Below are 16,408 nucleotides of genomic sequence, written 5' to 3' on the forward strand. Positions count from 1 at the left end.
CTGTGGTGAGCACTGTGGTCCAGGAGAGGAGCGTCCTGGGAGAAGGAATCAGCAGGATCACTGTGGAGGAGGGCAGAGTGGGGGCCTCTCTCTTCATACCGCTCAGTTAGTGTCCCCAGAACAGGGGATCGGTATCCCTGGGTGTTACATGGAGCATCCCTGGTATAAAAAGGAATCAGGGTCACCAGGTGTGCCATGGGGAATCAGAGTCACCAGGTGTGACATGGAGGATAGGAGTCACCGGGTGTAACAGGAGTTTGGGGTCACCAGGTGTGCCATGAGGAATTGGGGTCCTTGGGTGTGCCATGGGGGATTGGGGTCCCCAAGTGTGACACGGAGGAACATCAGGGTCCCCAGGTGGGACATGGAGGAACATCAGAGTCCCCAACTGTGACATGGAAAAACATTAGGGTCTGACATAGAGGAACATTGAGGTCACTGAGTATGACAGCATGACATGGAGGAACACGGGGGTCCCTGGGCGTGACATGGAGGAACATCAGGGTCAGTGGGTATGACAGCATGACATTGAGGAATATTGGGGTCCAAGGGTGTGACATGGAAAAACATCCAAGTCCCTGGGTGTGACACGGAGGGACATTAGGGTCCCCGGGTGTGACATGGAGGAATATGGGGGTCACTGAGTATGAAAGCATAACATGGAGGAACCATCGGATCGGGGTCACTGGGTATGACATAGAGGAGTTTTTAACCCCTTCCCTTTTTTTTTTGGGGGGGGGGCGCAAGTAGCTGGTCTTGCCTAGGGCGTAAAATAGTCTAGCACCGGCCCTGCACGCAGTGCATACTATATTCCTTCTATTTTATCTTTAAAAATATAATCTTTACTTTTTTTGGATATTCCATTGGTAAATGGGGATGTGGTTTAACCAATGAAATCTGGTGGAATATGAAAATAAAAATGTTAGTTTTTGTTTACATTCTTTCAAAGCTCCAAAGATAAATGGCATGTGTACAAAAACTACTGATCACCACTCAGGCTATGAACATCCTACTTTACAAATGTAGTCTGTTCTCTCTCCTGCTCAATCCCCATTAGTGTTTGGAAGGTACAACAGGATGTTTTTAAATGCACATCCTATACTGCTCCAGTACATTTAACTTTAGCAAATGTGGCCCAATGCTTTTACTGTCAAAAACCATAAATGATCATTTATTTACTTCATTGTTACTTCAAGGTGCTAGAAGGCTAGCACCAGCATAAGTTTTGCTAATGCCTTCTCATTGCTCTGTTATATGTGATACTAGGAAGCAAGTTGTAGAAAGCAGAATGCCCATCAAGTGGACTTCCTTAATTTTTTTTATGTTAATCACAGTTCTGATCTGCTGATATATTTGCTCTTTAGCTTGCAGACTTAAAGCAATGTTCCAGTCGTATATATATATATATATATATATATATATATTGTAAATATATATATATATTTTTTTAAAAGAGAACCGGGACGTTCTTATCACTAAGTTTTTAAAAAGCTAACTACATACGTCGCTGTAGTATTATAGTATTTTTTTATAAAACAAACATTTATAATCCTTTGGCTGTGCACTCCCATCTTAATTGTGGGCATGTGAAGCCCACTAGTGGAGTCTTCTGGGATAAGGTGCTGCTGGTTACCCAGCATGCACTTCCCAATCTCACGCATGCGTATAATACCCGAGGCATGGCGCACAATTGTATCTGGTTACCATCACAACAGTGGCGTTGGAGGAAGGCCACGCCCCGTTGTTGATTCCTGGGAATGATGACACACATCTCCCAGGTGCCAGGGAGCTGCAGGATATGATGTACCTCACCACGGCACCCTGTACAGGAAGAAAAGAAGGTAAAGAAAGCTTGAAAAAAAAATGCTTCTGTTGTTTTAACTTGCTGGATTGAAGAGGATGATGCAAAGTAGAAAATGTGGGTGGAACTCCACTTTAAGCAGACTGTAAGCAATATGCGTTCTTAGTGATTTTGAGACATTTTTTTCTATGCAATCAATGGGTGTAGGGTTAAGAGCATAAGGGAATGAGCATACAAATGTGCACAGGTGCAAATAGAAAGAATGGGAATAGTCAGGCATAGTCAAGTGTAAGGAAATGAGCAGAGAAACATGTGAAGGGCTTATGCTGTTGCTAAACTTATGTGGGATTGGAAAGCTTCCGCTGCAAGTTAATGCTATAATGTGCTAGTGTGCATCGTATACTAGCACATGATGAAAGACTTACCTTTAAATAATGACCTGCAGCAGCACACTGTAACTACTGCCAGGGCTTCCATCTTTCACCCGGTCTTCCTTCTGAGTTTGTGGGCTCCGGGGGTTTGAATGGCCATGCCGTAATGTCATTACTCTCGCACATGTGCGTGGGGGTCACAGTCGCAGCACAGCACTCTCAATGGATGGCACACTCGAGCATGCCATCCATTCAGAGCATAGAGTGCATGTGCCTGTGGCTGCAAAACCTGCGAATTCTCTCCTAAACTGGATTATCTTCTAAAGCTTACCTGTAGGTACTTGTATAATAAATATCTCCTAAACCTGCACTGTTTAGGAGATATTCATTATACCTACAGGTAAGCTTTATTATAAGCTTATCTGTAGGTAAAAGTGATAAAGGGGAGTTTACCACCACTCTAACCACTTACTGACCACCCTATAGCAGTTTTTCTGCTACAGGGAGGCCGCTTGCACAGGATCTGGTATATATATATATATATATATATATATAATATCTCACAAAAGTGAGTACATCCCTCACATTTTTGTAAATATTTTATTATATCTTTTTATGTGACAACATTGAAGAAATTACACTTTGCTACAATGTAAAGTAGTGAGTGTGCAGCTTGTATAACAGTATCAATTTGCTGCCCATCAAAATAACTCAGCACACAGCCATTAATGTCTAAACTGCTGGCAACAAAAGTGAGTTCACCCCTAAGTTAAAATGTGGAGTTATATGTGATCATATGTGATTCTGAATTTCTGGCTATCAGGCGCGAGTGTGTGCCGTTGGTGGCTTTCCCCAACTGTGATTCTACTGTATTCAGCGGGTCCTGTGGACCCGATGTCTGCCGGCATCCAATGATCATTCAGGACACAGACAGAACAGCGATCTGTCAATGTAAGGAAGGCATTGATCCTGTATTCCTGAAAAGCTGGGATACGGATCGATGCCTTCCTCCAGTAAAATAACCTCTCCTACTAAAGTAAAACACCTGCTAGGCACACAGTTAATCCCTTAATCTCCCCTGATATTAAACCCTTCCCTTCCAGTGACAGTGCATATTTTTAGCACTGATCACTGTATTAGTGTCTCCGATACCCAAAAAGTGTCAAAAGTGTCAGTTAGTGTCCAATTTGTTCGCTGCATTATCACAGTCCTGCTATAAGTTGGTGATTGCCGCAATTACTAGTAAAATAAAAAAATTCTAAATTCCATAAATATATCCTATTGTCCGTAGACGCTATAACTTTTGCGCAAACCAATCAATATACACTTACTGGGATTTTTGTTTAACAAAAATATGTAGCAGAATACATTAGTGCATCCAGTTCAACCTATGTGCGTGGGTGTGTGTTCAAGTAAAATATGATTCCCATATCCCTGTATACTGTGTTTGCTAAGATAAGCCCATCCATGAGTTTTTTAACCACTTTGGATCCGGAAGGTTTACCCCCCTTCATAACCAGGGCATTTTTTTGCGATTCGGCACTCTGTTACTTAAACTGACAAATGCGTCATGCATCGCTGTACCCAAATACAATGTATGCCATTTTTTTCCCACAAATAGAGCTTTCTTTCGGTGGTATTTGATCACCTCTGTGGTTTTTATTTTTTGCGTTATATACAAAAAAAGACCGACAATTAAAACCGACAATTAAAAAAAAAAATAGTTCTGACTTTCTGCTATAAAACATTCCCTATAAAAAAAATCAAATTTCTTCATCAATTTAGGCCAATATTTATTCTGCTACATATTCTTGGTAAAAAAATCCAATACGTGTATAATGATTGGTTTGAGCAAAAGTTATAGCAGCTACACACTATGGTGTATTTTTTTTTTTTTTTTTATAGTAATGGCGACGATAAGTGACTTATAGTGGGACTGTGGTATGGCGGCGGAAAAATCAGACACCTAATTGACACTTTTGACACTTTTTGGGGACCAGTGACACGAGTGATCAGTGCTAAAAAATAGGCACTCTTACTGTACTAATGACACTGGCAAGGAAGTGGTAAACATTAGTGGCGATCAAAGGGTTAACTGTGTTCCCTGGGAGTGCTTTCTTACTGTGAGGGGGGGGGTTGCTTTGACTGGGGGACAGGAGCACAGGATCCGCACATTTCCCTTTTAACTTTCTCAGCGAGTCCCGGCTGAACTTCCGAGGAATCTCGCTGCGGCAAGGTCTCCTGGAAGTGGGGACGAGTACCTGTCAAAAACAGGTACCCCCCCACTTTAAAGGTGCCAAATGTGGCAAAAGGAGGGGGGGGGGAAGCAAACAAGCCAAGCTTCCCCTGATAGGTGAAACTCTGCTTTAAGGTTAAACTGCTTCTCCTTCAATTTTATTGAGTGTCCCTGAGTCTCCTTACACTCCCTAAGACTGAATAGTTTAATTCCTATGCAACAATCACCATTAATATATTTGTATAGAGCTATCAAATCTCCTGTCAAATGTCTCTTCTTTAGGGAGAATATGTTTAATGTTTGTAGTCATTACTCATAACTGAGGTCCTCCAGTTGACTCTCTTCTATCACATATGTACTATTGTATTGTACAATATGTTAATAAACTACTATTATCAGCCAGTGAGACTTTGCTGTAAAACAAAAAGGAATAAAATAAAGGAATTATAGCAGGTATTTGCAAACTATGATAATTAATACAAATGAATGAATCAAACGAATTCTGAAAATAGGCCAGGACTATGGATAACTTAGCATCCATGAATAAATCAAAAGTGCCTTTCTTCTCTTTCTTTTCCTTTCTTTACTTTAGGTAATTGTGAACCGCTCATCCATAAACATTGTTCATTAGTCATTTAACATTCATTTTCAAATAATGAACCATTTTAAATTAGGAATGCAAGAATAAACTAAATATGGGAATATTAATTAATGCTTAATGAAAATGCACTTTCTATCTCAGTATAATATTAAAAACACTTTGTAATATTTGAAAATCAGGACAAAATTGAGGGGGGAATTATTGGTTAAAAACAAATGAAAAACATCAAACTGACATGTTACGTTTTCTTCTTCCCCTCTCGCTTAATGGCCAGTTGAGTGGCGCAGCATCGTGAATACACCAAAGGGACACACTGTGGCTCCGGCCCCTCCACCTAAATTCTGTCCATAATTTAAGCGGTGAGCACCGGACTCTAGCCACCACAGATGTAACCAACAAGACCAGTACTCTAGGTTGCCTCTTTTACTCATGCAATGCAGGTAAAATTTAGTTTGGCTACTTTTTGGGAGGTCAATGGTTTATACAAGGAAGCATTTCTCTTATAGTGGATTATATATGAGACGTATATTGGTCACAACTTGTTTACCACTAATATGATTAAAAATGTGGTGACATTCCATATATGTATATCTATACATATATTTGTTTTTTTCCCATTACATCATTGGTAGCCCAGCATTGCACTATGTTTGAAGCACCATTTAGGATAAATTATTCAGAGGGGTACACATTCACATGCATTACACAATTTACCCTTTTTGTGTTCAATTATAAATTTTAACATTTTTTTTTTTTTTTGGTGGAGGATGCGGGCATTAACATTTTATTATATTCACTTTTGTTACAGTAGTCACATATGCATGACTACATTTCAGGGTCCATCCACATGGTTTAGCTCTTGCACATTTCCTTGATCTTTCCCTAAATCAGCAGGCTGATTTTATTTTATTTACACCTGGCTGATATTACTCTCATAGGAGATCTAGGTCTTCCAAACAATGGTATCTTGTTGATATACAGAATTAAAGGTATTATTATATGAATCAATTCATGGTCTCTATTGTATGTTATTCAGATATGAATATGATATGATATGATATAATATGATAAGAAGCTGCTTACTCTGGGGGCACTCATGTGTGTTCACTCCTGAGCTGCCTCTGTGTGTCTATGAGACATACAGAGCACAGCTCGGCCCCAATGGCTCCTGCTGCTGTGTCTCAGCCAATAAGGAGGGAGAGACCCGTGGAAGCCGCTGCTCTCGTGCACATCGCTGGATCAAGTTTGGGAGGGGAGGAGTTAAGGGAAGGAGCTGCACACTGAAGGTTTTATTTTTCATACATGAAGGTAAAAAATGTTCAGCCTTCAGAATCTCTTTAACTTTTATTGCCTATCTTTTCATAGTTGTTTTTTTTTTTTTTCAAAAAAACTCTATTGTCCCTCTTTTTCCAGTTATTCTGTGCTAAAACTGAATAGTAATATTAGCTGTCAATTGAAATCCCCTTAAAATCTCCCCACTGAGAGAGAAGAATGGTCAGATGTTGTAAACACAGCTGACCGTTCTTCTCCCTGGAATGATCATAGAGCTCCTGTGATCCTTCTATATAGGAACACAGATCTCTATGGCAGTTTCACAAGCCACGCCCCCCCACAGTTAGAATCACTCCCCTAGGCTTACATTTAACCCCTTAATCACCCACAGTGTTAACCCCTTCCCTGCCAGTGTCATTATTACAGTAACAGTGCACATTTTTAGCACTGATTACTGTAGTAATGTTACTGGTCCCCCCAAAAGTGTCAAAAATGTCAGTTAGGGGTGCAATCTATCCGCCGCAATGTCGCAGTCCCACTAAAAATCGCAGAAAAAAACAATAAAAATGACATAAATCTTTTCTATGGTCAGTAGATGCGATAACTTTTGTGCAAACCAATCAAAAGACGCTTATTGTGATTTTTTTTTTACCAAAAATATGTAGCAGAAAACAAATTGGCCTAAAATGTAAAAAAATTTTGATTTTTAATTTTTTTGGGGAATGTTAAATAGCAGAAAGTTAAAAATATTGTTTTTTCAGAATTGTCGCTCTTTTTTTGTTTATAGCGCAAAAAATAAAAATCGCACAGGTGATCAAATACCACCAAAAGAAAGCTCTATTTGTGGGAAAAAAAGGACATCAATTTTATTTGGGTACAGCGTCGCATGACTGCGCAATTGTCTGTTGAAATAACGCAGTGCCGAATCGCAAAATATGGCCTGGACATTAAGGGGGGAAATCTTCCTGTCCAGAAGTGGTTAATCACCCATCTGATTGAGCCCTTATAGTGGAATGGTCCATTGTTGTCAGAATAAGGAAACATACTCTGAGAAATACAATGCAGCCATTGCTGGAGTGCATTATTAGTGTAGACAGGATGTGGCTATGAAGAGATAGCAGGAGGTCAGCAATATTGAGATCCAACAAAGGATGAAAAAAAGGTAAAGTAAGTATTTTTTATTTTAAAACATGCAATTGTTTCTAATTACGTTTCACTTCTGGCGAATGGAACCTGTGTTCATTTCAAAATGTAACCGTATCTGCTTAATTTAAAAAATAATATTAGAAAAAAAACAAATACAATTAACACATTAAAAACAAAGATTTTTTGTTTTTCAAGTGTATGTATAGCTAAAATGTTTATTTTTCGGAACTTGATAGAGTAGGAAATTGTTAAACTGTAATTTTTTTGTTATTTGTGTTTGCTGCGTGGGTCCAGTTGGTAAGAATTCTCTTCACTTCTTGCCCTAAAGAAGCAAAAAGAAATAAAAGGGAATCTCCACAATAAAATGGCAAAATTCTCTTTTCGACAGCTGTCTCCAAAAGAATTGTCTCCATTAGAAGATGTTTCCTTTACAGTTCTGGTAATAACTGTAACATTTTTGATTTCCCATTACTTTCTATCTCTTTTACAGTGATTACAGAGAACAGAGGAGGTGAACCTACCTAGCTGAGACATAGACAACAATAGAAACTTGACAAAGGGTATAATCCTTCCCTACGATGTGTAAGGGTAAATATCCCACATACCATTATTTAATAAAGAAGTCAGCTAGCTATGCAGTGACCATTTTTCATTGTTACTAGTAGCCTTTATGGGCTAAAAATAGGAAATTGTCTGTGGATTATAATGGCACTGAGCAAGATCAATCAACATTGGTAATAGGCACTACCACTAAGCTTTCAATGCCTGTGCACTCATAAAATAGTGAAAAATTGCAGCTTGTTTGCATGATAGGTATATATGAGGTTGCGAAGCATGCACAATATAGAGGAGAAAATAGGAGGGTATATACCCTAGCAAGGTAAAGTGGAAATAAGGTGCAAAGATTTTATTTTATACCACCAAATGCTTGTGGATATCTCCATTTAATAATCTGACCATGCCAAATCCTGATTTACCTGATTCGATTTGGTCCAAGGCATTTAAATAAGCATACATTCCTTGAAATATAATTCTTGTTTTTATGTTTTAAAATGATTTAATAAACCAATAATATTAATAATAACAGCATTGCCTGAATCATTACTTGTCACCAAGAATTTCCATATTCTCTTTATTGCTTTCTCAATAAACATGCCTCAGGCTCGGTTCACATTGGGGTGATGAGGGAAACCCTGCGAATCCACTGAGGGTTCCCGCATCACACCCGACTCGCAGGCAGTTCACACTGCCATATATGAACCACTGGGAGTGTCAATACAAAGTTAATGACATCCCCAGATCGGGTCGCATATTGCAGGGCACACCTATGTGATCCGATTCTGGTGCAGACCAAAAAAAGGGTCCTGCACGAGTTTGCTTTAAATGCTATGCAAATTTAGCCATACAACCTGTATGGCTGAATTTGCATCGCACAGACATCCCATGTGATTTGCACAGCAGTGCGGTGCGAATCACATTCAATGTCTTCCATCGCACCTATGTGAACCCAGCCTCAGTCCCGGTTCACACTGGTACGATGTTCACACTGGTACGATGTGGAAAACCCTGCAATTCAGTGCCGGTTCTTGCATTGCTCCAGAATTGCATAGTGGTTCACACTGAGATCTGCGAATCGCTGTTGGTGTCAATGCAAGTTAAAGACACATCCAGATTGGTTCGCAGATCGCAATGCGAACTGTTAAATGGTGCAGGAATCAGATCACAAAGGTTTGAACACTCACGCGATCCGATTCCAGTGAGAACCAAAAAAAGGATTCTGCACCATTTTGGTGAAAATGTAATTTCAGCCATACAGTTTGTATGGCTGAAATTGCATCGCACAGACATCGCATGTGATCTGCACAGCAATGCAGTGCAAATCACATGCTATGTCTGGCATCGCATTAGTGTAATGTGTACACTCACTACTACTATTACATTGTAGCAAAGGATAATTTCTTCAGTGTTGTCACATGAAGATATAATAAAATATTTTAAAAAATGTGAGGGGTGTACTCACTTTTGTGAGATACTGTATACACTGGCCAGCATTTCTGGTAATTATTTGTGATGAGTCAGGAAGTGCACAGGGGATTATTCTTTTGGCAGGTGTCAGTCATTTGTTGTGTTTGATACAGATCTGCATTGCTAGATGAAGTGACTGACAATGGATGTTCATTGTGAGACTTTTTTGTGTGAATTTTTAGGGGATATATAGTCCTTACTCATTCACATAGGGATAGGAGCCAGTATCTGTGGTTCCTTTTTTGGTAAAGGGAAAATCCAAATTCCTAAAAGGGCCTTGCCTGGAGACTCCCACAACCACCGGGCCAGGGTTGAGGGGAAGAGACCCTTGTTCTCATCAACATGGTAAGGGAATGCAGCTGCCCCTCTGTTAATTAGCCTGCAAAGCTGCATGCTCAGGTAAAGGTCTGGTATGCAATTTTTTGAGGGGGGGGCATCTTTTTTTTTGTCTTGTCTTTTGCATGGGGTTCCCCCTAAAATCCATGGCAGGCTCTAAGGTTGTGGTATGGAATATGGTTCATATATTTGGGTCATGCTGGGGGGCCCACAGTGTTTTTTTTGTTGTTTTAGCGTTTTTAATGCAAAAAAAAAATAAGGGTTTACATTCACTTTAAGATAGCAAAGTAATACAATATCTCGTAAGTAATACAGTAAGTGAGTACACTCCCTAGATAAACATGTCCAAATTGGGCCCAATTAGCCATTTTTCCTCCCCTGTGTTATGTGACTTGTTAGTGTTACAAGGTCTCAGGTGTGAATGGGGAGCAGGTGTGTTAAATTTGGTGTTATCGCTCTCACGCTCTCATACTGGTCACTGGAAGATCAACGCGGCACCTCATGGCAAAGAAGTCTCTGAGAATCTGAAAAAAAAAAAGAATTGTTGCTCTACATAATGATGGCCTAGGCTATAAGAAGATTGCCAAGACCCTAAAACTGAGCTTCAGCATGGTGGCCAAGACCATACAGAAGTTTAACAGGACAGGTTCCATTCAGAACAGGCCTCGCCATGGTCAACCAAAGAAGTTGAGTGCACAAGCTCAGCGTCATATCCAGAGGTTGTCTATACTCCTTTCTGTCAATCCCTCCACTGGCTTCTGCTAACCCAACAAATTAAATCCAAAATAGTAACAACATCTTACAAAGCCATTCACAATTTAGCCCCCAGCTACATCACTAGACTAGTCTCAAAATGCCAACCTAATCTCTCTCTTTGTTCCTCTTAAAACCTCCTGCTCTCTAGCTCCCTCGTCATCTCCTCCCATACTCACCTCCAGGACTTTTCCAGAGCCTCTCCAATCCTATGGAACTCCTTACCCCAATCTGTCTGATTATCTCCTACTCTATTAGCTTTTAGACGATCCCTGTAAACCCTCCTCTTCAGAGAAGCCTATCCTACCCACACCTAACAACCGTATTTCCATTTTCTCCATCAGCTCATCCCCCACAGTTATTGCCTTCTGTTTCACTTGACCCTTCCTCCTAGATTGTAATCTCTAATGAGCAGGGCCCTCTAATACCTCCTGTATTGAATTGTATTGTAACTGTGTTGTCTTCCTTCATATTGTAAAGCGCTGTGCAAACTGTTGACGCTATATAAATCCTGTATAGTAATAAAAATAACATGGTACATGCGGTACATTACAAAACATTGAGTCTATATATATACTAAGTATTATATTGTTTATGAGGGCTGTACACCGTAGAATTTGATGCATCTTATTCTGTAAATTGTCTTGTCTAAAATTGCACTAAAATTATCTTTCTGGTACAAGCATTGCAAAGCTATTTACAAATTAATTTTTCTTTTTTCTTTTCTCAATTTCTTTTTTCAATTTTGTGACACAAAAATATTAATAAACAAAACAAATAAAAGTGAAAATGCATTTAAATTGTAATGGTTAACAAAAAAGCATTAAATAGGGCTGACTAGGGTAAACCATAGTTTAATAGGGGTTAATTAGAAATAAATTGTATTGCAAAAAACAACAAACTTTTTTTTTTTACTTATGAGGATGCATTTATTGACAACATCTGCAGATAAAACTCATTATTTTAATATACAGATGAACAAATGAAAAAGTGTAGATAATAAAGTAACAATTATTTTGTACACATTTCTTTGTGAAAGGTGTTGATAAGAGTCAGACTATTTTATTTTATTTTTTTACAGCAGCTACTAGTAACTCACACACTTTGATTAACCAGAGCTGAGAATCACCAAGGAGTGGGTAGCGGCAGCAGGGCAGAAGGACTGGGCGCACTACACATATCATGTATACTTTAACCTCTAGCCAAAAGCTGGCTATAGTGTGGGCTTCCAATGCCAGGAGGACATCTATGGATGGAGGATGGTTCATTGTTTAAACACAGAGTCCTAATTAGAGATTGGGGTAAAGGGCAAAATCACAGTGGCCCTTTACCAATGTGTTCAGCTCTCAGTCAATGGCAGCCGATCACAGGATGTAAACAGAGCTGGTTATCGGCTTTTCTCTCCTCACGTTTACAGCTTGAGGAAAGAAAAAAGTCAGTAACCGGCTTGTGTTAGGGACATGTGCACTGATAAACAGGGCACTGATTATCAGTGTCCTGACTATCAGTGCAGTCCAAACAGTGCCCCTCAGTGCTGCCAATGTGTGCCCACCAGTGCTGCCAATCAGTGCTTCATCGCAGTGAGGGTGTTAAAATGTGACTAGTAGGGATGAGCCAAACGTACCAATGTTCAGTTCGAGGCAGATTCACAGAACATTACTAAAGTTCTGCTGCCAAATCTGATTCCCATTGAAGTCAAATGTTTTAAAAAATGAATTCCCATTTTCTAGGCTAATAGGCAAGGATTGTCAAACAAACGACACAAGGGTGGCACTACCTTGGTTAAAATGTAGCAAAGCAAAAAACAAAAACAATTTTTTTTTTTTACATTTTATTTGGCAGGATGTGGCAAATGAATAATGAGTAAACATTTAAAATGCAAAATTTCTTTAAATAACATGCCTACCTAATCGAGGACACTGGATGTGCCACACAAACCCCCAAACATGTCATTAAACATGTATTTTTTTTTTTCTATTTATTTCAACATTAATAGGAAAATCCACCCATTTTTTTCTTCCTTATGTAATTGATATTAAATTGGTTTTGTAATATTTCTACTGGCTTTCACAGGAAATAAAAAGTTATCTTGTTTTTCACACAGCTCCTAGTAGAGACATTCAGCAATTTTAGCTTTCAGTAAAACTTCCTTTTTGTGCAGTCTGACTCATTCATTACAATACAGCGGGTACCTTGACCTCATTATCGCATGTCCTCTTTCTGTGCACCCCTGTTATCTCAGTACGTTTTAAATGATTTCATATTTACAAATAGAGAATGTCAAAAAAAGTTGAATTCAAAAGTAAAAACAGCACATCAATTTCCTTTAAAATGAAGGTGAAGGCAAACAGCTAAAGTCACATTTAAACCATGTAAAGTACCTACCAAAAATAAGTTAAAACTTTGCTCAGTTTTCAAATACAGATGCCCTTGGGGTAGTAAAAATTGAATCTGGGCTTTAAAAGTACATTTAAAACTTCTGTAGTTGTGAGATGGTGCAACCTAGAATTGAAATATCACAATCCAATGGCATCGCTCCAAGAATAAAACGCCTCCTCCCCTGTGGATATATTGGGTGCCAGCAAAAGAGCCCATCCATGCCCCTGGTCCCGAGAATATGATAGAAAGTGTCAAGGTAAATAATTAATTCTGGTATACACACTGAAACATTACCTAAATGACACAAATGATCGGTCCTCGGTAGGAAACTGGTACCGTGGACTTTCTCCTTAATTCTGCATTTGAATCTTATATTGTTATGTAGTCCATAGCTCTTGTATTATCCCTGTACAGCTTATGGTTACATTCAAAGTAAAAAAACAACATTTGCCCTAATATTCCTACTAGACCAACAGACATGAGAAGTTCAAACCTCTAATCTCATTCAGAAATACAATATAGCAATGAAGATATACCTCCCATTGTTAACTGTTTATGTTTATGGACACTGGTTTCTCCCCTCTGATACTACCTGCGGGTATACAAGAATTGCTTGTTCTTTTGTATTCCTCACTATCTGTCTCACGCTATGTTTGGATGTCACCTTGTCTTTCAATAAAATTTTCATGGAAAAAAAAATATATATAGATAGGAAGATTATAGTTTAGGGTGGGAGGGGCAGAGAGGAGTTTAAACAGTTTGTTGATATCTTGAATTGTACTCAGAGATGATATTATCAATCCGTGCAAACTGTGAGGGATTTGTTTTTTTAATTTGCCCTCAAATTTTTGTGCAGATTTGTCCAGTCAACATAAAATAATAAAATATACAGTATGTGTTATAATTCTATGCATTATGAATTTATAGATTACATGAATTTAATAAGATGCCATGCCTTTATCAAAAAAGAAAGTGAGCCATATGCCAATGACATCACCGCCTAATAAAACTTTATTGTGCCACAACAGTACACAACATGTTTGCACCAGTCACAATCAAAGTAAGCTGGGAATTTCTTTGTTTTTTTTTCTTTTTTTTAAAGGCTATAAAAAAAATAATTTATTGTCACTTATTAAATGTCAAATTTTATGCAGAACTATTACATTTGCCTGAATCTTGTACTGATGTTTAATGTTTTATGTCATATTATAGTGTACAGGAAAAGACCTGCACAGTCTTATTCAAAAAGGCAAAAGCACAAAGTCCTGGTTGCAGCTAACCACAGTAACCAATCAGAATTTATCTTTGACAGGCTCCAGCAATGTAAAATATAACTGTTGTGGTTTATTAGACTAAGCACATCATTGCTACTCTTTGTTTTGCTTTAATGAAGAAGTCTGACAGGGTTGATGTCTTGATGACCAGATCCAACACATATGGAGTCCAGAGACATTAACAAAACAATTATTCATATTTTATATATAAGTAACTGTAATCATATATTACAAGCCCAGCTTGTATTCCATCATCACGTGTGGCTCTCCCATCACCTCACTCAGAGAAGGATCAATGAGGATATTTTCAAAGCCAATACACTCATCATTCCCTCTCAGGGTGTCCAGAGCAATGTTAGAGCTCTGTAGAAAAGGAAGACGCTGAACCTGTTTCACTGCCTGGAACTCCATCTGTAGTTTCAGAGGAGCATGCAAGCCTTGAATGTTTCTTAAAGTTGAAAAACTGACTTTTTCCTGATTGAGCTGAAAATTATTTTCTGACAGCTCTAAAGGATGGCTTGGTAAGAGCTCACTCTGTGCACTTGTGAACCCTGATCGGAGAGTATCCTGGATTCCATAGCCCCCATACTGGGTTGACAGTTCAGTAATTGGGATACTGTCCTTGAGCTGAGAAGAAAGTGCCTTTGTATTCATGGTGACAACAGATCCGTGCTCTCCACTACTTACACCCGCAATACCATTCAATGCCCGACTCCTCACCGAATGACTGCCGATACTAACTGAGCATGCGCAGCCCGGGCCGCATAGTGGAATTTCTCTGGTTTTATCTTGCATGCATTGCCCTTCCATGTTCTCCTTGCTGTGAAGGCCAGTTATAGGTGGGAGCAGGGGCCATTTTGTTTGTTACTGTAATATTGGTAAGGGGGAATTCACTGGACACCTTTGTTGTCATTGTGCTATGTGCTGGGTGTCCAGTGTGCCCCTGTACCTTTAGGAGGATTGGGCTACCTCCAGGCCCACCTGCCCTCTATCTATCAATTAGAATGCATCTGCTTCTACTGTGGAGACTCTCATATATTTACAGGAGTTAGGACTGCAGGTAATACAGGGTGCCGTGAAGTGGCCCTGCAGCTTTCGCATGTGTTTGCAAATGTGTGCTAACTAAAGCCCTGTTTTTACCGCATACTGTTAGATACGCTTATTTGGTTGGTAAGCAGACTGGTTGGTGAGTTGAGCTTCTTACACTAATGCAGGGACATTTTTTCATTATGCTAATACCAAGCATTTTTTTACTTCCCTGCTGTTAACAATACCTTTTGGGTACACCAAATACAGCATATGTGTGCAATGTATAATTCCACTTTAAGGCACTCCATTGTTACTCACAATATTGCCATACCCACCATTCATCAAGGAACACCAAGCATGCTACAGCCAATGTTTCTGTTTGCTATCCCTGGGTACCCCAAATATTTCATGACCGTAGTCATGTGTTGTCACACTCGTTTGACTTACATAATGTTTATACGGTTTAAATATTAATTGAAATGAGGGCTTTATTTTTTTTTAGATTTGCCTAGAAAGGGGGTGTGGTTTTGTGGATGTGGCTAAAAGTGGGCTTGGTATGTTGGGGTGTCCCCAGATTTATTTTTGAAAATCTAGTCCCCTTACTGTATAGGCTATATATATTATTGGTAATAAAATATTATTAGTGATAAGTGAACAGGCCTGGGTTCAATTCACTGGATGATCAGCAAACTTAGCCTGAAATTAAAAATCCGAACAAAGCATTTGAACTCCACTAAAGTCTACAGGAGCCAAATCTTATTTTTTTTGGCCCGTTTCAAGGCCAATTTTATTTCTTTGGAAACAAGTTTCTATATTTTCCCCTCATGTGTTCAATGATAGGTTGTGATTATCAATCATGCATCAGTTACACTGATTGATTGATTGTATACATGCTGTCTTGGGTAAGACAAGACTACATCCATTGTATTTGTCTTTTCTTTCTGGGATGGTTCAGGAGACACTAGGACACCTCAAAATCCATATCAGACCCTTATAAAGGATTAGGTGCTGGCAGGAATTCTATGTAGGGGGGGGGGTATTTTTTTTGTTATGCATGGGATCCTTCATGAGATTCATACCAGACCCTTATCAAGGTGTTTTTATAATTTTGTTTTGTGGCCTGGTATGGTTAAAGAGGGGGGCTGGAGAGACACATGCTCTCCCCCCTCCCCTGAATGCCTGGAT

The 16,408-nt window shown here is 39.1% G+C and overlaps 1 protein-coding gene across 1 annotated transcript; it reads right to left on the bottom strand.

Moving 5' to 3' along the window:
* Nucleotides 1-14,024: 14,024 nt before the first annotated feature.
* LOC309554341 (proteasome maturation protein-like) lies at nucleotides 14,025-14,952 on the bottom strand. Its single transcript, XM_082255999.1, has one exon. The coding sequence runs from the start codon at nucleotides 14,846-14,848 to the stop codon at nucleotides 14,423-14,425; it is 426 nt and encodes a 141-aa protein (XP_082112125.1). The 5' UTR covers nucleotides 14,849-14,952; the 3' UTR covers nucleotides 14,025-14,422.
* Between the last annotated feature and the right edge of the window lie 1,456 nt (nucleotides 14,953-16,408).

The sequence above is a fragment of the Pelophylax lessonae genome, assembly GCF_965119305.1.
Source record: "Pelophylax lessonae genome assembly, chromosome: 4".
NCBI lineage: Eukaryota > Metazoa > Chordata > Amphibia > Anura > Ranidae > Pelophylax > Pelophylax lessonae.